The 24,274-nt window shown below is 59.4% G+C and overlaps 1 protein-coding gene across 5 annotated transcripts; it reads left to right on the top strand.

Moving 5' to 3' along the window:
- The first annotated feature begins 3,589 nt into the window (after nt 1-3,589).
- Nucleotides 3,590-22,846, top strand: ZNF316 (zinc finger protein 316). 5 transcript variants are annotated; one of them, XM_087867135.1, is made up of 7 exons: nt 3,598-3,724; nt 7,264-7,390; nt 7,828-8,204; nt 8,398-8,525; nt 9,319-9,445; nt 9,980-10,093; nt 17,421-22,846. In XM_087867135.1, the coding sequence occupies exons 2-7, from the start codon at nt 7,302-7,304 to the stop codon at nt 19,733-19,735; spliced, it is 3,150 nt and encodes a 1,049-aa protein (XP_087723261.1). In that variant the 5' UTR covers nt 3,598-3,724; nt 7,264-7,301; the 3' UTR covers nt 19,736-22,846. The 5 variants fall into 5 exon arrangements, with proteins under 5 accessions (XP_087723270.1, XP_087723261.1, XP_087723280.1 ...); XM_087867144.1 differs by lacking the exon at nt 7,264-7,390 and having other exon boundaries at nt 3,590-3,724; XM_087867154.1 differs by lacking the exon at nt 7,264-7,390 and having other exon boundaries at nt 3,607-3,739.
- The last annotated feature ends 1,428 nt before the right edge of the window (nt 22,847-24,274 follow it).

The raw sequence follows: 24,274 nt of genomic DNA, 5'->3' as shown, positions 1-24,274 counted from the left end.
CAGCCCTGGCTCTTTGGACCTGTTGAGCCAGGGGCCCAAGTGAAGGCTCTGACTCCCCCCCCCCCCAGAGAGCAGGGCCTGAGCTCTTCAGAGAACCCCTGGCTTGAGCACGGGGCCCTGCGCTCAGCGGGTGTGCAGGTGTGCGAGGGAACACGCCCCAGCAAGAATCCCTGCTGAGAGTAAAGGAAAAGCAGGGATAAAGCTGCTGGCCTCAGAGGAAGTGGGGGTGCCATTGAGGACCTGAGAACCTACAGGAAGGCTGATGCCAGGACTTGGCCAGGGCTGTGAGACTCATGAAACCCAAGCAGCACGCCTACCCAGAGCTTTGGGGAACATCGCTGCATGAACGAGTGGGGAGAGGAGAGGGGGAGTCAAGGCTGCAGTCTGGGTCTCTGGCTCTCCAGCACCCGGGAAGAGAGGCCCACCTGGCAGGAACCCTGTCCTATGGTGGTGTTCAGTTTCCGTGCTATAGGTGTGGGCACAGCCAGTGCCAATCCCTGGCATTTCTGGGCTTCAAAGGCAGAAGTGTCAAGGCCAGGTGACCTGAGGACATGAGAGTCCTAAGCATGACCCAGCCATTTGGGACAGCCTAGCACTGCTTAGAGTAGGCACAAAGATGACCTGGGGCCCAGGGGAGGGTCATCTGCAGAGGCTTGGCCAGTCTGAGGCAGATGGCAAGTCCCACATCCCAAGCACCCAATCCGGATCCAAAGGAGAGCTGACCCGGAAGGAACAGGGTCAGGTGAGGTCGTAAGAGTGGGGAATTACATTGATTTGACTATAAAATAAGCACAGATACCAAGGCTCCTATCAAGCGGCTTGATTCCCACAGAACAGTGGGCGGTCTACCCGAGCACACCTTGCTTCTGACCTCACAGGTGTGGGGCAGGGAAGGAGAGTACCTTGGGAGCGTGTCCCAAGCCTAACCTTGACCTTGGACGTGCCGTCCGGGTGGTGGACTGTGGGCCCTTTGTGTGGCTGCACCACCTGGGTGTCCTGGGCTGGACAAGCTCTGGGGACACTGCCTGTCACAGGGCAGGAGGGAAGAGAGGCTCGGAGAGGGGACGGAATAGAGAGGCCCAGGGACTCAGCCTCTGGAGGACAGCAGAGCCTTGGGCAGAGCGTGATGGAGGGCAGAGCTTGCTGAGTGGGGAGAGTCTGGTGGACTCCGTGCCGTTGAAATCTCCTCCGAGAAGGGAGGGGAAGAAATCAGGTTTTGGTTTAGGTATTCCGTGGGGACAGGCCATGAACAGTACTGGGGAGATGCTGGGGTGATGCAGGGTCCCTGCCTGATGAGGGTTGGTTCTGTGTTAGCTCCCAGCCCCCCGTATGTTCTCTACCCAGCTTTGGGCATTGGACCATGACTGCAGCCCCAGGACCCTCTTGCCCTCCACAGTACAAGCAAATTTGGCCAACGGGCCGTGCTGGTATGAAGGGGGGGCAGGAGAGGGTTGGTGTATTCTCACCCCTCGCCACGGTCACAGCTCCCACGGGGGACCTCATCTACACCTCTCCTGCTCTCCCCAGGATGGACAACATCCTTCCCCCTCACCCCCCATTCAGGGCCTGATGCCAGTCTCTGGGGCCTCCATTCCTGTTGTTCCCCTTTACCTGGCCTCCACTGCTTCTGTTATCCTACACTCAGACCCTCTCATTGGGACTACCTGGGGATGAAGGGTGGGGAAGGGTCTATGCTGGGGGTCCAGGATTCCAAAGGACCAGATGGGAGGTGCCATATGGAAATGGGCAGGGAGAACAGTAAACCCCAGCCTCAACTATAGGGCCTGCTGGTCACCTCTCAGGGCCCCCTAACAGGTGCCCTGTAAACCATGGCCTTTGTGTTGGCAGAACTTATGATTTTTTCAATCTTTTTACAAGAGACCCTCAATTTGGGGCGCCTGGGTAGCACAGCGGTTAAGCGTCTGCCTCCGGCTCAGGGCGTGATCCCGGCGTTACGGGATCGAGCCCCACGTCAGGCTCCTCCGCTATGAGCCTGCTTCTTACTCTCCCACTCCCCCTGCTTGTGTTCCCTCTCTCGCTGGCTGTCTCTATCTCTGTCAAATAAATAAATAAAATCTTTAAAAAAAAAAAAAAGAGACCCTCAATTTTTAAGTGTTATTCATTTTAAAACGTTTTAAAAACACCAGAAGCCAAAGACAATCACTGTGAAGAGTTAGCCTCGGCTGGAGGGTGGGCAGCTGGTGCTCTGGGCTGGAGAAGGTGAGGCTTGGAGAAGGGCTGCCGCACCCCTCTGCAGGACCCCAGTTTGAATCCTCTGTAGGCCCGAGAGGCTCCCAGCCAGGGGCTGAGGTTTTGGAGGGGAGAAGCTGTTATTTCAGGCAGGTTTAAACCTGTCCCGAGCCCAGTCAGGTTGCTGCTCTGTCCTGAGGGTCCAAGGCTGGGGGATGCTACAGAAAATTTAAGAATAATGGTGCCTGTTGGGTGGGAGCTTGGGAAGGAGCAGGGCTGCACCATTCCCGACTGGGGCTCACAAGCTGGCTGAAAAGGGCCCGGACCTCTGTGAGGACAGGAGCTCACCCTCAGACCCAGCCGTGTCCCCTGGGGGTGAATGCAGACAGGTTTGGGGGAGGACTGCGGGTGCACCTCACCTTCTCACAGCTCCTACAGTCACAGATCACTTGTACCTCCCTCTGCCTGGAGGACCCTTGCCTTTCCAGAGGCTGCCCCTGCATCATCCTGATGACAGGTCCCTCCACATGAAGCTCCAAACCCAGGCCCTATTGCATTCATTCAGCTGCCCCGGCCCACGGTCCCTCAAGTCCTCGTCGTCATCCATTGGGGTAAAGCCCTCACATTTAGCCGCTTTGGTCCCGCACGCAGCGGTGGTCCCGCAAGCAGGGCCGGTGAGCGGTGGACACCCGGCCCACCTGCTACAAGTCCCACTTGATCAACACCTGCAAGGGATCGTCCCTGCCCCTGTCCGGTGTCATGGCACACAGACTGCATAAATGCCTCCATGAGGCCCCTCCATAGGTCATCGCCTGCCTCCACCACCTCAGGACCTGGAGAGGGTCCCAAGGCCGGGGTGGGCCTGGCTCCAGTCTAGCACTCAGTAGGCACTCCCTGAATCTTGGTTGAATAGACTGGGCTTGGGGAGGCCCTAGGCTCAGAGCCGAGGGATCTCATGGGGAGATTCAAGGGGGAGGACGAGGATGGGGTGTCCAGGGGTGGGGACCGGGGTCTCGGGGTGGGGAGCACCGGGGTCTTCAAAGGAGGGATCGGGGTCTCGGAGCTGGGGGCTCTGAGGTGTCCAGGAGTGGAGTCAGGGTTTCCGGTGGAATCAGGGAGAGCTGGGGTTCCCAGGGGAGGAGTCGGGGTCTCGGGTCAGAGCAGGGAGCGCTGCGGTTCCCAGGGGATGAGTTCTGGGTCTCGGGTCCAGGCAAGGGGAGCTCGGGCTCCCAGGACTGGGGCACCGGGGTCCCCAGGGGTGGTGCCGGGATCCACCACCCAGAGCGCCCTCCCTCGCACGCGAGGCGCTTCCTCTCCCTCCACGCACGCCCCCTCCGGGAGCCGCTCTCGACCCCGCGTGACCGGAAGTGGCCCCCCGTGGGCGCGGGCGGGGCGGGGCCCGGCGGCGGCACTTCCGGTGCCCACGCGCCGCCGCCGCGCAGCTCCGGGGCCGTCACTTTGTGTAGCGCGGGGCGCGCAGGCCCGGCCCGGCCCCGGCGTTCGGCGGCGGCTCGGCCGGCCCGGCGCGCGCGCGGTGAGTGGGTGGCAGGTGCGGACGGCCGGGCGCGGAGCGCGGGGCCGGGTCGGGCCGCCCCTCCACGCCGGCGCGGGAGGCCGCGGGGAGGCCGCGGGGCCGGCGGGGCCCGGCCTGGGCCTGACGGGGCCGGAGCAGCGCTCTGGCTGGGCGTTCGGCGGCCGCGCCAACGCCCGGCGCGGCCCCCGGACTCCCGCCCCGGACCGCGCGATGGGAGCGGGCTCCGACCCCCGGGGTGGGCGGAGGCCGGCAGCGCGGAGCAGGCGGGCTAGGGAGGACACGCGCGAGTCCTCGGGAGGTGCCCGCCGCCGCCGGCTAGGCCCGAGGGGCGGGGGTTGGGCCGTGGCCGCCCCCGGGGACACACCCATCCAGGAGGGGCTGTCACCGCCACGGCCTCTGCGGGAGACCCAAGCCCGATAAGCCCCCTGGAGGGATGGAAGTGGCTTGGCTGGGCGCCCCGTGAGCTTGCTTAGTGACCTTGGGGGCCTCGTCTGGGTCCTCCCTCTCTGCAAATGGAGGCTCCGGTGGGCTGCTGTGCCGTCTTCTTCTGCTGATAGTCTGGTAGGGAACCCATCCCTGGGGTTGGGCAGGGTCTGGGCCGTCCCAGGTGGCCACAGAGGTGGGAAAGGGGCGGATCTTCGGCAGAGGACTAGGTGGGTAGGGAGTTGGGCAGGCATGCAGGAGGATCAGCCCCCTGGCTGCACCTGTGTGGGGAGACCTTGGTACTTAGTTGGGCTCAACAAGTGTTGGTGGGTCTGGGGAGTTGGCCAGCATGGTGAGCGGCTGGCCTGGGGGAGCTGGGATGGCCCCACAGAGACAGCTGCACCAGGAGCAAATCCTGGAAAGTAGGGCAGCCCAACCCATGGACACACAGTGAGGATCCTAGTAGTCAAGGAAGGAAGGCTTCTTGGAGGAGACAGAAACCTGGAAGGCCTTGAAAAACAGGGGTGTGGGAGGGAAGGGCCTAGATATATGTGCACCCACACATTTCTGCTTCTCTGTGTAGGTTCCTTGAATTTGGGACTTTTGTGGAGAGTTTCTAACAGTTTCCAAACTTTTTTTCTGTTTCTGTGGTCCTCCCTTCTCTCTGTGGAGGGTGTCTTGTCATCCTCAGCCATAAGCGTCTGCAGTACTGTAGCCTAGGAGGCAGGGCCCGGGTGGAAATAAGGATCTGGGATGATGTGCGGGTTTATGTTGGTGAGGCTGCTTCCCTGACCCTCTGTGACTTCTGACCTGGAATCAGATCAGGTAGGCAGAGTGAGTGTCAGTGGGCTGATAAGCTAGGAAGAGAAGAAAGGAAAGTGTGGGTTTGGGGGAGTGTGCCCAGCGCCAGCTGCCTGGGGAGGCAGGAAGAACCTGGTGCCTGAGTTACTGAAGTCTGTTTTCCAGAATGATTCTGTTCTGGATTCTGGGTTGGGGCATGTGGGGTGTCTGGCTGTGCTAGGCCACGGTTCCATCTGCAGGGGGACTGCTGACCTCCACGGCTGCTGAGCCATTCCCCTCTCATCACCAGCAGGTGCATTTTTTGGGAGCAGGGACTTGAGGCCCCAGCCTATTCGAGGGCAGAGACTCTCAGTGCTTCTGGCGTGGGTTCCATTTTGGAAGAACCCTGAAGATTGGTCAGTCTATTCTGGAATGTGGCAGTGGTGCCAGAATACTGAGGTGTGTTGTTTTGTTTGAGTTGAGTTCTATGCCCAGTGTGGGGCTTGAACTCACGGCCCAGAGATCAAGAGGCGTGTGCTCTACTGACAGAGCCAGGTGCCCCTGTTTTTAAAACCTCACATTCATCCCATTGATGACGGACTTTAGAGTCGCTTCATTAATAAATACTTGAGTGTTAGCTCTGTGTGACATGGGGGGATTCAGAGATGAGCAAAGGGAGCTTCTGTTTTCCTGCAGTTGACAGTGTGCTTGGGGAGACAGGCAGTAGGGAGACAATTCCGAAAATAAATAAAAATGACGTGCTGTGAGGGCAGAGTTCAGGGAAGTGGGTGAAACGGGGGCCCAAGAGGCTACCTCCAGAGGATCAGTGAAGAAGAGGGGAAGCAAGTTCCAGGGAAAGGGAAATAGCATGTGCAAAGGTCCAGAGGTGGGACCAGCGCAGGGCCACTTTATTCCTGAGATTTTTTTCTTTTGCGTCTGGGTCCTTGGATACGGCCGACGGGACTGTGGGAGTCTGCTCTGGATGGTGGCCAGGCAGGATACCGCTCCACTGGGCTTGGTGTGATGTCTGGCTTTAGCCTGGATTTGTAGCCTGAGGCCTGGGTGTGAAAAGCCCTCCTCTGGATCCTGAGGTGGGTGGTGATTGGGAAACCTTTGCTGAGTATTCTCTGTGCCCTGGGAGCTGGGTAGGGCTGCTGCTCCTTCCTGGAGGTGGCTGGAGTAGCACTTGGCTCACATGTTTCTGCACTCTGGTGCCTTCACGTGGCCAAAGAGCTACAGGAGACCAAGAACACTGGTTTTGGGGAGAGGCTGGAGGCTGGGGCGGCCCACCTAGGCATAGCTCTTCACCTGTGACGTTGGGTTCAGTGACTGTGAATTCGCAATCCAGTCAGCTAGAGGGGGGAGTGTGAGGGGTGGGAGAGGTGGCTTCTGGGTGCCTGTGCATTCCAGCCCCTGGACCTGCGCCTTGGTCTCTGGGAGGCTTTCATGAATGCTCCAGGTTCCCTAGCTCTTCAAGTGTGGATTTAAAGCAGCAGCTTGGAGCGGTTCAGAGAATGAGTGTGTGCTGCCTTATTAATCAAAAAACGATGGGTTGTGGAATTAGAGCTAATCACTGAGCAGTTTTTTCATAGGTACCCAGTGTTCTGAGCTGTTCTCCTGACCCTGCACGTGTTTACATGGGGTGCCCCTGTCCCGTTGTTGGGGTTTTGTGGCAGATGCTGTCTGCTGGTAGAGCCGGTTGAGCTGTGGTGGGCCCAGCTGCCCCATGTGGCCTGACATTGCAGGAACCCTCTGGCCTTCATGCCCTCGTCGCAGGACTCTGGGGTTGCTGTGTTCGTCATGGGCTTGGATCACTTTGGAAACAGCCCTGTTTACGTCTTAAGTGCTGACGGATCCAGGGCTGGGTAGTGGGCTCGTTCTTAAGCTTTCACTCAAAAAGGAACCTCAGAAACTGACTTGTCAAAACCGTGACCCTGTCTTGCCCTTAGGCCTCCAGTAGGGCTGGTAAAGGGCGTGCACCTGGGAGGAGGAGTGGCCCCTGGGCCCGTAGCCTCCCATCCTCAAGTCCACAGCCCTTGGCTGTGGGCTGTGCGGCAGCATGGCTGTGTCTCTCCCTAGCACCTGGGCTGAGCCAGCTCTGACGTTGGCATGAGTAGGACCCTGCAAGCCACCGGGGTTTTGACGGTTCTCTCCTGGGAGTCTCTGATGCTTAAACTTGGAGAGATGGCACAGGGCATTTTTGATCATCTTTGCTGGTCTAGCGATGAACCAGATCTCCGTGATCTGTTGGACTTTTCCCAGATGCTCTGGACAGAGTGAGGGGCAAGGGAGGGGGTAGCACATACTCAGGACCTCTTCTCTACCACCTCTGGCAGGAAGGAGCCCGACCTGCTGGCCTTCCTGGCAGTGCTGAATGAGCCTACTGGTCTCGTTGCACCCCTGCCCACACCCAGGCCTCTCCTCCCACACCCCTGCTGGCACAGTGTGGGCGCTGAGAGCTGGGTGAGCATTTTCCCCCCGTATGCCAGGTGGGCTGTTCCTCTCAGACTGCACTCACCCCTTTCAGCCAAATGTGGGCCACTGTCGGCCGTGTGGCCTGGACTCCCTGCTTCCCACGGCCCCTGAGGCTAAAGACCTGGGCTAAATCCCTGATTCACTCCAAGAAAACACAGCAGTTCACATCCGGCACATAATTGCCGGCAAGAAGGAGCTGAGGCCGCATAATGGGGTCACGGAGAGGGGCTCCGTGGTTAGTTTTTCTGGGTATAGACTGTCCCAGTGGTGCCCCATGAGATGGTGGGAAGCGCCCCAGTCCTTCCTCAGCTCTAGCGCCCTCACTGTCTCGTGGGGGAGACGCGTCGTGCCTCCCGCAGGGCGCGAGGGCGCTGTGGGCGGCTCGAGTCACCGCCGCCCGTCACCGCCGCCGGTCTGTGTTTCAGGCCGAGCCGAGGCTCCCCTCCGGGGAAGATGGCAGCCCTGAGAATGACCCCGGACTCACCAGCCGCGCAGCTGGCGAAGGCGGAGGATGGGTTGGAACGCGCTCCTGCTCAGGAGGAAGAAGAGGAAGAAGAAGGAACGGGGCATGTGGCGGAGCTAGAGGAGGAGGAAGAAGAGATCGCGGTGGAAGAAGGGGAGGACAAGGAGATGCTGGAGGCAGAGGAGGAGGGCGGGCGGGCAGGGCACGTGGACCAGGTGGAGGTGGAGCTGGAGGAGGACGAGGAGGAGGTGGTGGCAGAGGCGCAGAGTCCGGCCTTGGGGACCCAGGAACGCCGTAGCCGTGGTGCTGATGCCAAGTCGCCAGTACTTCCGGAACAGGGTAAGAGACAGGAACCAGCTCCTGGGGGAGGAGGGGGGCAGGCTGGGCCAGGCTGCAGCAGGAGCGTCAAGACCCAGGCCCCGAAGCAGAGGAGTCAGGAGCTCCTGACCCTGCTCACTGTCTGGGCGAAGGGGACCGTGGCGGCGAGGCCAGTGGGGAAGGCGGGCAGGCCCCTAAGAGATCTTCCCCTCAGCCTTGCAGGTTCCAGCCACACCTAGGGATGAGGACCTGGAAGAGGACGAGGAAGAGGAGGAGGAAGAGGAGGAGGAGGAGGAAGAGGAGGAGGAAGACGATGATGATTTCCTGACAGCTGGATCTCAGGTGAGCTGCTCTCTCGTTTGGAGCTCGGTTAACCAGGCAGGGTTTGCTGAGAGGGGGGCTTGGCACCTGCTGTCCTGGAGACCCCTGTGGGCAGAGCAGAGGCTCCGTGGTCCTCAGGGCGAGTTCAGGATGGGAGCTGGGATGGGGCAACAAGAAGCGACTGGGGGTCGCTATCCCCAAGCCCATGGGATGTGGTTCCACTTTACTGGGGCCTGACCCTTCCCAGGCCATCATGTCCTGATAATGTTGACTGCCCCTCACTCGGCTGCCCTGCGGCCCCTTTCCTGGAGTGCCCATCACCTGTCCAGTCTTGGGTTTCCTGCCGACCCCAGTCAGTTTGGGCACCAGTGCCCACAGTCGGTTGAGTTGCTGCTGCTTGTGGATCCAAGCGTGGGCCCGCACGTTGCTGATGTGACCACTGGCTTAAGCTGGACAATGAGGTGGGGAGGACACAGCCACAGACTTGAGCTTTCTCATCTCCTGACCTCAGTGTGGGTTGTGGCTCTGCACCCCACACGCTGAGCATTTGCCCTCTCTGAGCCTGGGTTCTCATCTCCAAATGGAAATGGGGTGCTTGTCTTCCAGGACCACTGCCAGGCTTGGATGCTTTGAGTACTGTTGGGCCTTTGCAGGCCTGTCAGTGGTGGGATGTGGGGCTATGTCCCCGTGAGCTCCGTGTTGCAGGACCACGGTCAGCTCTTCTTGAGATTTTTCTGTTGCTTGCATTCTAGGGGCTCCCCTGCCTCTCTCCGAGGGCAGCTTAGGACAGTGGCCAGGGCGCTCTGTTTTCCAGGGGCTGGTGACCTTTGAAGATGTGGCTGTGTACTTCTCACTGGAGGAATGGGAAAGGCTGGATGTGGACCAGCGGGACCTTTACAAGGACGTCATGCAGGAAAACTATGGGATCCTGGTGTCCTTGGGTGAGCAGGGAGGCTTTCTGGTGTGATGGCTGCCAGCAGCCTAGCCGTTTGAGAGAGTGGTTTCTGAAGCCCCAGGGTCTAGGAGAAGGGGATTCTGGAGCCAGCTACCTCTTGGGGGAAGTCCTAGGGACCATCCTGGCTTCTGGGTGGGGCTGTGTTCCAGGGTCTCCACTGTGGCCCAGCAGTGCTATGAGCCAGGTGGATGTGTTTCTGGGAGCTGCCGGTCCAGCTCCGGCCTCTGTGCCATCAACCCCCAGAGGCCTCCAGCGGTGAGGAGTCAGGTGCTAGAGGAGATGAAGGTGTGTGGAGGGGCTCAGCAGGACAGCTGCAGGTATCAGGGCTAAACTCTAGACTCGTGAATGTGGGATTTCCCAGGCAGAGGCTGGGACGTGGGAGGGCTGGTCCGGGAAGGATGGAGAAGAGGGAAGGGAGAGTGAGGAGCCGGTTGGCATGTCGGGGATGGCACTATGTGGGGTGAGGGCGGGGCCTGTCCAGCGCAGCCCTGCAGCTGCCGGCTGTTTTTCTCTTGGCCAGGCTACCCAATCCCCAAGCCAGATCTGATCTTCCGGCTGGAGCAAGGGGAGGAACCCTGGGTCCCAGATAGCCCCCGTCCTGAGGAAGGAGACATTGTCACTGGCGTCTACACAGGTGAGTAGGAGATGGAATCTCGTGGGGTTTCTGCTGACACAGCTCCTTAGAGCTTTGTCGGACTTTGGCCTTGACCTTAGCTCTGTGCCGTGGCCTTGATGCTGGTGGTCTGGGATGTGGAGTGGGCCACGTGGAGACAGGGAGGCCACTGTGGGCTACCCTCTGCCTTTGTGGGTTGGCTTCTCTTGATTCTAGCCCATGGAAGTCCCAGGCTGGGGAATCCTTAGAAAATCTACGGGTTCCTTTTAGGAGCCTTGGAAAGTGTCCCTGTCCCTGCCTTGGAGCCTCTGATTGTGTTTTGTTTTTGTAAGTGAGGGCCATTTGTGGCGTGTTTGGCTCAGAGAAACCAGGTGCAGGAGCTGGGCAGACTCCGGCTGAGAGTGCCGGAACCCGCCTTTCTGGTTCCCACACTCGAACCGGCCCTGTGGCTTCTCCACCCGTGGGGCTATCTCTGCGCAGAGGGTCTGCGGGACAGGCCTCTGGCCTGGGTGCGCTGCTCTGCCCCTTCCGGAAAGGAGATTTTGGAGGGAAGTGTTCAGGGTGACGGATTTCTCCGGAGACCCTGATGTGGCTCTGGCGGTTTCTCCAGCTCTGAGCTTCGCTTTGCTCACGTGGAGAATAAAGAATTTGACTTAAATCCGTAATTCCCAAGCCGAGGACGCGGGACTGTTGGTTCTGTGGAGGCGTGTCACGAGGTCTGTGAGTCAGGCTCAGTGTTTGACAGAGATCTGTGGAGGGCATGGCCGCCTTGGGGCTGGAGAGACGTCCCCTGTCTGCCCCCCCCCCCCAGGGCCACTGGAGGGCTCATGCCACCGTCGTGCTTGGATAGACTCGGAGCAGCATGTAGACGTGTTTTAAAATAAAACTACAGAAAAACACAGACCCTGTTACTAGCCTACGTGTGGACCCTTTGAAGCGTTTTCCCATTTACTCTGTATCCTCGCGACAAGCCCGTGCCACCGCAGAGCAGAGGCGCCCTGTCGACCTCGCAGATGAGGACATTGGCTTTGAAAGTGGTGACGACGTGGCTTGTCCAAGGTGGGCCCACTTGCCGTGGTGTCACAGGCTGGCCTTCCCGCCCCGGCTGTCCGCGTGCCATGCGGCCCTCTGTGGGAATCATTCCTGGGCTTCAGACTTGGGTGGGCTCTGGCTGGTGAGACCACTGCAGCTGCTTCTGGGACGAGTCTGGGACAGAGGTGATGTTTCTCAGGAGTTCTCAGTGGGAGGTGGGCCCTGTTTATGGGCACAACTCAGAAAAACCACCTGCAGATAAAGGGGCCACGGGCCTGCCTTGGCCAGTCTCTCATCACGTGGGCTAGATGAACCCCCATTCTCCAAGCTTCTTGGAGGGTCCTGGGGTACAGCCTTTTGCAGGCTCCAGCATGGGTGGTCCCCGCAATGTGACCTGTGAATGTGGGTGGGGTTCGGCAGCACCCTGAGGAGGCGGGCGAGCAGGATCAGCGCCCCTCTGTGTCCCCTGTGGCTAGTCGCTGCACCAGGGCCGGTGAGCCGTGAGAGCTCCCCCCATCCCCACCCCCTCTGCCACCTGGCAAGCTCCAGGTCGGTGCAGGATGCAGGCATAGTCTCAGACACCCCTGTCTGCTGGGGTCAGCTCAGGCAGGGCAAACCTGTCTAAGGCTTTTCTTTCTTTCTTTTAATTATTTATTAATTTATTTGAGAGACAGCGTGCACGTGAGAGCAGGGTGAGGGGCAGAGGGAGAGAGAGAAAGAATCCTCAAGCTGACTCCCCTGCAGAGCATGGAGCCCAACTCGGGGCTTGATCCCAGGACCCTGAGACCATGACCTGAGCTGAAATCCAGGGTGGGCCACTTAACCAACTGAGCCCCCTAGGCACCCCGTCTAAGGCCTTTCTTAACTACGACTATAGTCTGTTTGCTAAATAGTCTCTCTCCCCTCTTCTCCCTGTATTCATTTCTGTGTGGCTGAGTCTGTTGAGAATTGAGAATTGCTGGGTCTGAGAGGAACAGATGCTAACTGTTCTGAGCCTGACAGTTTCTGGATTTCTAGATTGTAGTCTGGCAAAACACAAGTGTATTCCTCTCTTGTGCTTCTTAAAGAGTTGGGCCAAAAGGTTTGGACTCTGGCCAGATTCTCCCACTCAGGCGCCCCGTCCCGTCCGCTGTGCTGACCTGAAGTCCCCTGCTCTGCCCTTCGGGCTCCTTGCTTGGGCTCCCACCCCAGGGCCAGCACCTCCAGCTCACTGCTGCTCGCTCTCCTCGCCTCTCCTGACCCCACGCCCTCTCCCGCGCCTTTCTCCTCACCCGGCTTGGATAGCAGTGCCTGTCCCCCGTTTGGGATAGATCCGTGTCGTTGCCTGCCAGGCACGTGGCAGGACCCCATTTCCTGCCCACAGCCACACTGCAGCAGGGTCGTGGTCGTGGCAGGAGAAAAGCATGGCCGCCGGCTGACCACACCTCCTGAGGATGCCGCCACCACCTTGGCCCGGTGGTCTGGCCTCGTGGCCTTGTTGGGTTGTCTTTGTGCTCTTTGAGGACCCCACATGGCCCTGGTTTCTCAGCCGCCTTCCTGGCTGCTTCTCCACCTGCCCCCATTTGTTCCCGAGACCAGGGCGGTCCTGCGTCCTTTTCTGTTCTCTCTGGTGCCCGGGGCCGGAGCTCGCGTCGTTGCTGCCCATCCTCAGTCCTTTCTGCAGCCCTCACCTTGTCTGCTTGTCTGTCCGTATGCTTGATGTCTCCCTCACTTACCTGATGGGCATTTCAGAGTGAACCGGAACGTGATGGGGCTTCTCCTACTCCAGTCCCCTCTCACAGCGTCCTTGGCCCCTGAGTGGGCCTGGCTGCGTGCCTGGTTAGTCCTTGTTGCTCTGCCTTCCTCGCCCCACCCCGTCCCAGGCTTCCATGAAGCCAGCAGGCCTGTGGCCACAGGTGTTCCCGAGTTGCCTCTGCCTTTCCTTCCAGTAGCTTCCCTGCACACTTGGCACAGCGTCTGGGCCCTGCTGTGGCCTTGAGGCCACCGCCCCTCCAAGCTCCTCACCTACACCCTTAGCTCTTCAGGTTCAGTCCCACAGACAACCTTTCTCTTCAAGCTCTCGCCTGCCTCAGGGCCTTTGTGCCTACTGTTTCTCCTGCCGGGAGTGCCTTTTGGGTGGCTGGCTCGGCTCGTAGGACCCCACTCGAGTCGCGTGTTCTCTGAGCACACAGACTCCAGGAGCACACCCTCCTGCTTACTCCAGGATGTTCCCGGCATTTAAAGCAAACAGCGCTGTCTGAAATGGTCCTGCCTAGATGCTTGCCTCCTCATTTCCTGTCTGCTGCCTCCGGCCGACTCTAAGAGCTGGCACTGTGTATCGTCTACCCCTGTGCTGTCCCCACGGTACTCGGCGCGGGCCCGGCACCCAGCGGGGCCGGCTGCTGATCCCCTCCTTGGCTGCTCTTCCTGCCCCTCGTGTAAAAGCGAAGGACGGAAGAGAAATACAGCATGCAGGACTTGACCTGCTTGGAGATGACCAGGAAGGGAGACAGAGAAAATTTAAGAGCAGTTAGAGGTAAAACACGGAGATGGGAGAATGTCGAGTCAGTGAGCAGTCGGTGGTTCTGGGGAGGAGGAGGTCAGGAGCAGCTGTGGAGGGCAGGCCGGCAGCAGGCTGCCCGTGGTCCTTACCTCACCCAGCCCGCGAGCGGCTGGGCTGAGCGCCCGCACTGGGCCTGTCTGCCCACGGGAGAACTGGGGTTGGGGGGACGTTAGTCCTTAGCATGGGCCTTCCCTGCCTTTGCCAGACCCGTGAGGGGGCCCTGGATATCCCTGAATCCCCCTCTTTTGTCTGAGCCAGGGAGAAGGCTCTTGGGTCCTGTCTTGCCTCAGACCCCTGGGCGTGGTGTAGGTAGAAGGGGAAGGAGCCAGGAAACCTGCCTGAGGAAGGGCCAGGCCTCAGGCTCCTGTTAATAACTGGTGCTTGGTGTTATAGTCATGGTACAGATGAGAAGACTGAGGCCAGAGAGGTCACCTGCCAGTGATGGGGGGCGGGCCCTGTGCTCATGGGAGGACAGAGCCCAGTACAGAAACGTGGCTCTGGCAGGAGCTGCCGCCCCCCCACCCCCCCGAGTACAGCCCTGGTTACCAAACCCCTGCTCCGGCAGGAGCCCACCTGCACGTCCACGTCCCCCTGTAACTGTCCCTAGGTGGTCTCCGGGTCTGGATGGTGAAGTCAGGAGCAGATGTTGACTTTACTCATGGGCCCCAGGAGAGATGGGCTTAGTCAGAGCCGACTCCATGGGGCCCAGGTCAGGGTGGGTCCCCGGACAGGGGCAGGGTTGCTCGGGGGCGAGAGTTGTGGAAAACAGTGGCACGGTTCTTGGGGTGTTGCGTGTCCGTCGTGCTGTGCAGCCCGCGGAGGGCCTCCCCGCAGCTCAGGGGTGTTCATCTCCTCCAAGGGCCTGTGATTAGTGCCTCGGTGGGGCACTTGCTGACAAGGGGGCTCTCCTGACAAGGCCACTGGTCGGCCCCTGGAATTGTCATCGGGCCTCAGAGCACCGGTTGCAGCCTAGCTAATCACCACCCAGGGTCATAGTCCTGGGGAGCAAACGTCTCAGGGAGGTGAAACAGCAGCGCCCACGTCCCAGGGCCTCTTCTCTCCCCTCCCGTGGGTTCTGGAAGAAGCAACAGTGTTTGACCCTACAGGCCACTGTTACAAAATGTCCCCTCACCTACCTTGTGAAAGCATTCTCTGCCCTGGCTCTCGCCTCACAAGTAGACCTGGTAAGTGCTCACTCGGATTCCAGCAAACTCCCTGAAATCTGGAGTGACCCTTCCATTGGACACCCCCACTCCAGGGCCCCACCTCCAGACCCTGGCCCACTGTGGTGACAGAAAGACAAGAGACTAGAACCCGGCCTCAGGGAAGGTGGGTCTTCTTCTGCTTCCCCCTCCAGTGGCCCTGTTCCTCCCTGTGATCTTGGGGTGCAGCCGGCTCTGACTGCCCGGGGACACGGCTGCCCTTACTGCCCCTCATTTGGGGTCAGTGGGCTCCCCACCACTTTGCCGTGTGCTCAGTGGTTTCTCATTCCTGGACAAGTGACTGCCAGCTCTGGAGGTCCCTCCTACATCGCTCCCCTCTGCAGAGGCCTGAGGTGGGGAGTTGGGCAAGGGCTCACCTTCCCTGGCATGCGTGGGGCTTTCTGCTGCTCCTAGACCCCAAGGAAGAGGTGTTGTGGGTGAGTCACTGGGACCTGGCCCACCCTTCCCTGTTCTGAGTGGCTGAGGTGGCCTGTTGGCAGGCCCTCATTTGTCCTGCATGTCGGCTTTGTATCCAGCGGGTGCTGACCCTGGGCTTGGTCCTGGGGTGCACACTAACCCCACCAAGACATTGAACTTGTTCCTCAGCTTGAACTCCCCCTGCCTTGGCGAGTCTCTAATTCAAACTACTCAAGACTCTCACCAGAGTCTTGTGGTAAAATTTTTTGAAACTCATGGGAAGAATTCCCAGCTGATCTGAGTATCTGCTGAGCTGCCTGTCCCCCCACTGACCCCTCTCGTGTCATGAGGGAGCTCCAGCCTTCCAGGGAGGAGCTGGGCCTTCTCTGTGCTGTGCAAGGGGCCAGCCGCTTCACATCACCCGCTCATGGCCCCGGGTGGCACCTGGACGTAAACTGAGCTTAGTTCAGGAAAATGCCTCTTATTTTAATATTACTAACTGTAGAAAACTTGAAAGTATTGCAATTATGAAAAAATAAAATAACCCATTTCTGTATGCCTTTAAATGATGCGTGTTTTTTTTCACAGCTGCAGTCATGCCCAAAAGTTCTGTGTCTGGCTTTATTTCACCCCATGCTGTGCTGTGTTTTCCCATGCGACCATATCACCAGACATGTAGAGTGCCATACAGAATACAGGATGAGGGCTGAGCCAGGGTGGGCAGCCCTCCTGGGCCCCGACCTTCCCTCGGGGGCAGGACCCAGTGATCCAGACTCATCCAGCCAGGTGATGCCTGACACTGGCCACAGTTTCGGTGGTGGACCCAGGTGGGGTAGAGGAGGGGATTCCCACCCTGGGAGCTTGAACCTTCCAGATGCTTGAACCTTCCAGGATTCTGAGGTGGGCGACAGTATGGTGCATGACCACTGTGGACCCACGCGGGGCAGAGTGTCCATGAGAAAGTAGGCACACAGGTGCGTTGGAATACCCGGGGCCGCTGTGGGTCAGGGGTCTTCCCTCCTGTTCCTTGTGTGACTTGGTGCCTGCTCTGCAGACGTTAGCTGCCTCCTGAGTACGACGGCAGGCACAGCAGCACCGCATTTTATAAACTCGGAAATCCCACAGGCCTGACTCTGTACCTACACTCTGCATTGAAGGGAGAGGTCGGATTGGTGGAGGAGGTAGAGAACTGAAGGACCTTTGTTGGGGGGGTGTCCTTGGCCTTCCGTGATAGGAAAGTGCTTGCAGTTCACCTAGTCTTAGCCAGCTTGGGACTGTTTCCCAAAAGCACAGCCCCTCGGAAAAAGCCAAGCTTTAGGGTGGCTTAGCAGGGAAGCTTGGGCTGGGCCTGAATCGTTGCTGGAGGCTGTTAGGATGAGTGCAGAGAGCTAGGGCCCAGTGGCCCCTCTAGGTCTCCTTGGCTCAAGGCAGCCTTTTCAGGTTCTGCTCTGAGAGTGGAAGGGAGACCCATGTCTGCTGGCCAGCCTGAGGCTGGCAGAGAAGAACTCAGAGGGGAAGGGATGCTGAGCACAGCTTAGGTGCTTACAAAAGCAGGTCCTCAGCTGCAGGGCCCTGGGGCTTTGCTGGCACTGGAGCCTTGCCTTGGGCCAAGCAGGCTGGGGGTGGGGTGGGGTGGAGTTCTCTGGTAGACAGGGGGTTTTGGGGAGAACAACTCAGGGGTCTCTCTTTTTTCTGGGTACAGGGCCCCTGTTATGGGCTTAGCCCCTGGTCTCCCAGGAACCTACAGGCAAGGTCACCAACTTTGTAGAGCGTTCCTGTTCCTCAGCAGGGTGGCAAGCCCTGGAGATCTGGCAGAAGGATTACTTGATGCCATTTGAGGACAGTCCAAGAACAAAGGAATCTCAGCCCACCTAGAAGGGACACCCACACGCACATTCTGCCGTCTGCAGAGTTCGTCCCAACTGAGGGAGGCAGTGGCTTTACTGCCCCGCCTGTGCTGGAGCGCGCACAGCCTTCTCCCTTCATGGAATGGAGGGGCACCCAGCTGAGGCTGGGGATGGAGCCTCGGGGCCGGGGGAGCTTGGGGTCCCGCGCAAGCGGTGATTTCTCTAGCTTGCAGGAAAAAGGGGTAGCTTGCAAGGGGCTGCCTCGGCCTCCTCTCATCTCTCTTCTGGCCTTCCTTTGTTGCCTTCAGGGGCCTGGTTCTGGACCGACGACCTAGACGACCACGAGGAGGAGGAGGACGAAGACTTCCTGGCAGAGGTGGCCGAGGAAGAGAATGAGCCCCCAGGGCTCTGGTCAGCGGCCTACGGCGTAGGAGACGTTCCTGGGACGTGGGGCCCCGATGACTCGGATTCAGCGCAGACTCCAGAGGGGTGGGGTCCTGACCCTGCGGGCCTTGGGGTCCTGGCCGAGGGGTCCGAGGCGAAGCCCTTCCTACCGGGCCGGGAGCCTGGTGCGAACTTGCTGGCGCCCTGGGCGTTCCCTGCCACTGTGGCAGCTCCGGCTGGGCGGCCCGAGACCACGTGCGACGTGTGTGGCAAAGTGTTCCCGCACCGGTCCCGGCTGGCCAAGCACCAGCGCTACCACGCGGCCGTCAAGCCCTTCGGCTGCGACGAGTGCGGCAAGGGCTTCGTGTACCGCTCGCACCTGGCCATCCACCAGCGCACGCACACCGGAGAGAAGCCGTTCCCGTGCCCGGACTGCGGCAAGCGCTTCGTCTACAAGTCGCACCTGGTCACGCACCGGCGCATCCACACGGGCGAGCGGCCCTACCGCTGCGCCTTCTGCGGTGCGGGCTTCGGGCGCCGCTCCTACCTGGTCACGCACCAGCGCACGCACACGGGCGAGCGGCCCTACCCGTGCCCGCACTGCGGCCGCAGCTTCAGCCAGAGCTCAGCGCTCGCGCGGCACCAGGCGGTGCACACGGCCGACCGGCCGCACTGCTGCCCGGACTGCGGCCAGGCCTTCCGCCTGCGCGCCGACTTCCAGCGCCACCGGCGCGGCGGCGGTTGCGCGGAGCCCGGCGGCGACGGCCCTCGGCGGGAGCCCTGCGACACGGTGCCGGCGGCGGGGCCCGAGGAGGCTGAGGCCGGGCCGGAGGGGCCCGAGGAGGCCGAGGCCGGCGAGGCGGACCGAGAGGCCGAGGTCGAGGCAAGAGAGGAGGCTGCGGCGGGGCCCACCCCCGGGAGCAAGGAGGACCCCGAGCCGGACAGACGGTTCCTCGAGCTGGGCAACGGCCTGGGGGAGGGCGAAGGCCCTTCCTCACACCCACTCGGCTTCCACTTTCCCGTGCACCCCAAGTCCTGGCTCCACCCGGACGGCTTCCCGATCCTGGGCCTCCCGGACTTCGGGGAGCGGCTGCCGACAGACGGCCGCCCCATACCGGGACCCCTGGGGGGCCGGCTTGCCCTGGTGGAGGGCGCGGGGCTAGCCTGCGACCCTTTCGGCGGCGGCGGGCCCGGGGGCGGGGGCGGCGGCGGGCTGCGAGCGTTCGCGCCGGCCGTCGGCGGGCTGCTGGCCGAGCCGGCGCCCGCCGCGTTGGCAGAGGAAGAGAGCCCGTGGATCTGCTCCGACTGCGGCAAGACGTTCGGGCGCCGCGCGGCGCTGGCCAAGCACCAGCGCTACCACGCGGGCGAGCGGCCGCACCGCTGCGCGGACTGCGGCAAGAGCTTCGTGTACGGCTCGCACCTGGCGCGCCACCGCCGCACGCACACGGGCGAGCGGCCCTTCCCGTGCCCTGAGTGCGGCGCGCGCTTCGCTCGCGGCTCGCACCTGGCGGCGCATGTGCGGGGCCACACGGGCGAGAAGCCCTTCGTGTGCGGCGTGTGCGGCGCGGGCTTCAGTCGGCGCGCGCACCTAACGGCGCACGGGCGCGCGCACACGGGCGAGCGGCCCTACGCGTGCGGCGAGTGCGGCCGCCGCTTCGGGCAGAGCGCGGCGCTGACGCGGCACCAGTGGGCGCACGCCGAGGAGAAGCCGCACCGCTGCCCCGACTGCGGCAAGGGCTTCGGCCACAGCTCGGACTTCAAGCGGCACCGGCGCACGCACACGGGCGAGAAGCCCTTCCGCTGCACGGACTGCGGCCGCGGCTTCGCGCAGCGCTCCAACCTGGCCAAGCACCGGCGCGGCCACACCGGCGAGCGGCCCTTCCCGTGCCCCGAGTGCGGCAAGCGCTTCTCGCAGCGGTCGGTGCTCGTCACGCACCAGCGCACGCACACGGGCGAGCGGCCCTACGCCTGCGCCAACTGCGGCCGCCGCTTCTCGCAGAGCTCACACCTGCTCACCCACATGAAGACGCACCGCAGCGCGGCCGGCGCGCCCGGTTCGGCGCCGGCGGCCCCCGCGTCCAAGGCCGAGGCTCCCGCCAAGGGGCTGCCGGGCGCGGGCGGCGGGCCCGGGGAGCGCGGCAGCACCCTGCTGGAGTTCGCGGGCGGAACGAGCTTCGGCTCTGAGCCGACGGCCACCTTCGCGGGGCCCTCGGGCGCCTACGAGGAGAGCATCCTGTGATGGCCCGAGGCCGACGGAGGCGCAGCCCGCTGGGCCGCCGGCCCCTTGCTCCTTTGGCCTCGGGGTGCTGAGGGCCCCAGTCCCGGTGCGGTGCCTTCCCCTCAGCCCCCGGTGCACCGCACCCCCCCCCCCGGCCTCGGGCGCCCCTCCTGCCCGGCCCCGGGAAACCGGGCCGCCAAGCTCGTCCGGCCGTGCAGGGGGCGCGTGGGGAGAGGAGAGCCGCGCGCGGAGAAGGCGAGGGCCACCCCGACCGAGACTGCGGCATCCCTGGCTCTGTGCTGTGGAGTCACGCGGTAGGGATGGCAGGCGATGTTATTTATTTCACTCGGATTCCGATTTGGGTGGCCTGGGGGACCGGCGGCCGAGGAGTTTGTAAGTGGGTTGTACAGCGAGGGCGGGGAAGCCCTTGCGTCAAGGGGAGGGTGGGGTGGTCGGGGGCAGAGCTTCCGGCTCCTCCCGTGGGTTTGGCTGACGACTTCTTCCCATTCCTCAGCGAGAGACTTCAGGGACCTTCTGGTCATTTGAGTGTGTCCGGGAAGTTTTAAGGACTGCGCGGGGTGAGGGGAAGTATGGGTTTCCAGAGGACGATGTTCCTCCCTACCCAGGGGGGCAGAGATGCAACTGGGAAAGCGTTTATTCTGTCTACTGTGGGTATTTATTTCCATCTCTTGTACGGCCTCAAGAATCTGGGAGGAGGAGAAAAAGCCAGAAACCAAATTTGTGGCCCCAGGCGGATGGGTTGCAGGTGTTCCAGGGTCCTGAGGGAGTTTGAAGCCTTATTCTGGGGGAGGGTCGCTCGCTCTCGCCCCACCTGAGCACCTAGGTCAGCCAGGCACTAATTCTGCTGGTGGGTTTTGGTCTCCGCCTCCCCCTTTGAGTCCTTTGGTACTCTCACCTCTGGCAGCTGGAGGTGGCACACTCAGAGATCCCGGGGGGCCCCTTGCTGGCTGCTGCGGCCACCTTCCCAGCCTTCCACTGCCTGGGCCATCACCTCCCCCAGAGCAGGGGGACGCACGGGGCCCTGCCCTCCGAGCTCAGTGCTTGTTTAGATTTAATAACCAATTGTAAAGTGACAGGTCGGCAGCAGGAGCATTTCTCACATCCCATGGGATCAGGGCCCTATGACGCCTGCAGGTCCTTTTAACGCTGCTTCTGTCGTTATACTAGACGCAAGTAGTGTTTCTGTTTAGAATACCATGTCACAGGGTGGGCAGTCCGTACAGTGGAAAGTCCACCTCTGGGGGTGTGGACTTGAGCCTGTGGCTCAATGACAAGCCAGGCACCCAGCTATGCAAGGCCCTCACCTGGTGGGCACCCCACCCTCCAGGTTGGGCCATTGGGAGCCACTGGGCAGGCAGCTGAAGTATGGCTCACACGAGATCCTTTCCTCCCTTAATGCCTTTTGGGCCAGTGTGAGTGGGGCCAGAAAACAGATTTTGAAGCAACTGCATTCCCTTTTAGACCTAGTTCCTTCTGTTTTAGTGTAGACATGGCCTTCGGGGCCTGAGAGCCAGCAGCCAGGCTGCTGGGTCTGGGGGTGGGGTAGGAGGCACAGTAGTCAGTGGGTGGGAAGGGGGCGTGGATGGTGGTGGTAAGAATTCACCTGGCTGGGTGAGGTGGTGGGGTGGGTTGGGGTGCTGAGAAGGGCAGGGGTCCTAGGAGGCATCAGCAGTGCTCGGTGATGCCTTCCCTGTTCTCAGTTTCTTTCCTCTCCCTGTGGGACAGGAACCTCAGGGGCCAAGGGCAAGGTAGCATAGCCCTGCACGGCTGGGGTTTGGCTCCGTGCTCATCCCTCCTTGCACACCTCTCAGAGTGCAAACCTTTGGTGCCCCCTGGGCCCCAACTGCTTCTGCCCTGGCCCGGAGCCATCAGCAGGAGGACCTAGCTTTAATAAAGAGTGGAGAAATGAGCTTTCTGGCTGGATTCTGTGTTGTTGCCGCTCCTCGATGCCCTCAGGGAGACCCTGCAAGGTCTCGGGCCTTTTTTCTGCAAACAAAACTAAACAAAAACAACAAACCTTTTTTTTTAGGAGTTTCTCCTTTCAGAAACTAGAAATGGCCCGTGAGGAGTCAGCCCAAGATAAGCTTTGGCTCCTGCTGCCTGTGTCTACCAAGTCCTTCCGGGAGTCCCCAGCGGGCCCCCCACACTGCCACATACTCTTTGTAATACACCTATCTTGGGACCTTATTGTGCTTAGGATTGTTTTCTTCAGCCTTCCCGTGGTCAAAGGAGAGGGGCCAGTCCCCTTCCGGGGGATCCAGACATGCACCGAGTCACAGACATCTCCTCAAAGGCCTCAACGCTTCGTGGGTTTATCCAGGCTCCTCTGCTCTGTGCCAGGGCAAAGGGCGCCTCTCCAGGACCCCAAACATCTTCCTTTGTACCGATTTATTGACTACCTTCTTCTCACCACATGATGTCCCCACAAGCAGATCTGACCTCCCGTTCTTTGCCCATGGATTCGGAAAATATGAGCTATGAAGTAAATGCTCTTTCAGATGTGATTTGGAGGCAGCAGAACAGAACCCAGTATTTCAGTTAAAAAAAAAAAAAAGGCTTTGAATGGCAGATGGATGTTAAGACCTAGTTAAAAATTGATGGCCTTGACTGGAGGCCGCTTAAATCTATTCGGAAAAGGTAAATTATTCCCTGATAGAGTTTACAAATGTCCAGCCAAATTCTTTTTTATTTGGGGGACCGGGCGGGGGGGAACCCAATCCTGATGGTCATAGGAGAAAAAAAAAAAGTAGACAGCCCTTATGGTTTTGAGAGGACTTTCAAATTTCTGGAGTCCCTGATTGATTCCCCAAGGGTCAGTTTAGCATCTTCTCTCCTTGCCAAGGAGTGGAAGCCCCCAGGAGATGTGACCCGTGAAAGTTGAGGCTCTGAGCACCCCTCTGGCCTCCCCCTACCTTTGTTATTTTCCTGTTTCTCTGTTGCTTGCATTTCCCCAACCTCCTTCCTTGCTCCTGACCCTATCACTTGATCTCTTCAGATGCCTCCTCCTAAGCCTTTTTTTTTTCCTTTCTCTAATTGGCTACCTATGGAATAAAGTATTTTGAAATTTTTGGTTATATTTATTAAATAAAGCTTTATGATCCTTGTTCATTATTTAATCTTTTCCTAATTATAAAATACATGCTAGTTGTAAAAATCTCAACAGTACCAAAAAACCGTGTTCCGTGCACACTTCTCTCGAGTCGCACCACATCCAGCCACGGGCCCCAGCGCCGCCGCCGCCGATGTGGGAGCACATGTCTTCCATGGAACAGAACTGTTTCACCACCGGGGACATACTTCACATGTTCGCTGGCAGCTTGCTTTTTTCATTTACCAATATACTGGGACATTCTTTCCTACCGGACCGAACTACCTCACTCATTTTAACTGCTCCTTCATAGCATTTCATTTCGCGGGTGTACCAATAATTGATGGAACTGCTCCCCGCACAGTGGGTATGTGCTTGTTTCCAGCTTCTCACAATTACGAACAATGCTGCAACGTAGATTCTTGTACATATTTCTGCGCAGTTATGTAGATCTTTAGTTATCCGTTTAGAAAAAGTACTAGAGGTGATGTTGCTGGGCAAAAAGGCATGTATATTTAAATTTTCGGGTATAGTTACATTGCCACTGAGAAAGGCCAACTCCAGTCCAGCAGCGTATTCTCCCGGCGCGGTGAGAAAGTGCTGGTGGTCCATGGCCTCGCCAACAGGGGGCATCCACAATCGTTTGAATCTTTGCTTTGTTCTTAATTTTACAGAGGTGAATGGCTTGCATTTTTCTATTTCTTTCAAACATGTAAATAGGTTATTAAAAAAAAAAAAAGACAACTCATGGCCTTGGCTAAGGTATTTATGGGGCTGAGGCTATAAAATATCCCTATGCAGTCCAAGTTAATAGCTTCCATATTTTCTGGTAAGACAAGATATCTCAGGTTTACCCTGAAAATTTCCTACCCCAAACCTGTAATCAGCCAGTTCTTCAAGGAGCCAGGATTCTTTTAGTGGGAAATGATATTTAGGGACCACAATTTGGTGTTTGGGTGCTTAATGCTATTAGGCTGATTTTTTTTTTCCTAAGGAAAAAATAATTTTCCAGGTAGAATTCTATATCCAGCCAAGCTATTCTAGTTATGAGGACAAGTGATATTTTTAGATCTGCAAGAATTCAGAAAATTTACCATCTTTTAACCGTTCATAGGAGGCATGTCACAAAGCGAAAGAATCTACCAAGAAAGAGGAAGATTCGAGATGTAGAAAATAGTGGAGGCAGTCTAGGAGAAAGAGCTGTCTGGGTGAACAGCTATGCATCAGTCCAGTTGGAGCATGGGATGGTGGGCTTCAGGAATTAGGTCCCCGTGGAGTGGGGGAATCCGGCAGAGTGGAAAATATGCCTGAGCGGTTGGACAAGGAAGAGCAGAGCTATGGTGAAAGGCAGGTCTGAAGTCGAAAGGGACCTTGGCTGGGAAAGCCAGCATGGCACACCTCAGGGCCATGAAGCAAACTCTCTTCAGACTAGAACTGGGTTGGGGTGGAAC

Source organism: Ursus americanus, chromosome 2 (genome assembly GCF_024610735.1).
Source record: "Ursus americanus isolate L20-20 chromosome 2, mUrsAme1.1.p, whole genome shotgun sequence".
Lineage (NCBI taxonomy): Eukaryota > Metazoa > Chordata > Mammalia > Carnivora > Ursidae > Ursus > Ursus americanus.
Note: the sequence above shows the minus strand (reverse complement) of the source record. Positions and strands in the feature narration are given on the sequence as shown.

Coding starts and splice junctions, on each gene's coding strand:
- ZNF316 (XM_087867135.1), top strand. CDS start 7,302: ATGAGCCTACTGGTCTCGTTGCACCCCTGCCCACACCCAGGCCTCTCC. Junction 8,526..9,318: donor TCCTGACAGCTGGATCTCAG/GTGAGCTGCTCT, acceptor TCTGTTTTCCAG/GGGCTGGTGACCTTTGAAGA. Junction 10,094..17,420: donor TGTCACTGGCGTCTACACAG/GTGAGTAGGAGA, acceptor TGTTGCCTTCAG/GGGCCTGGTTCTGGACCGAC.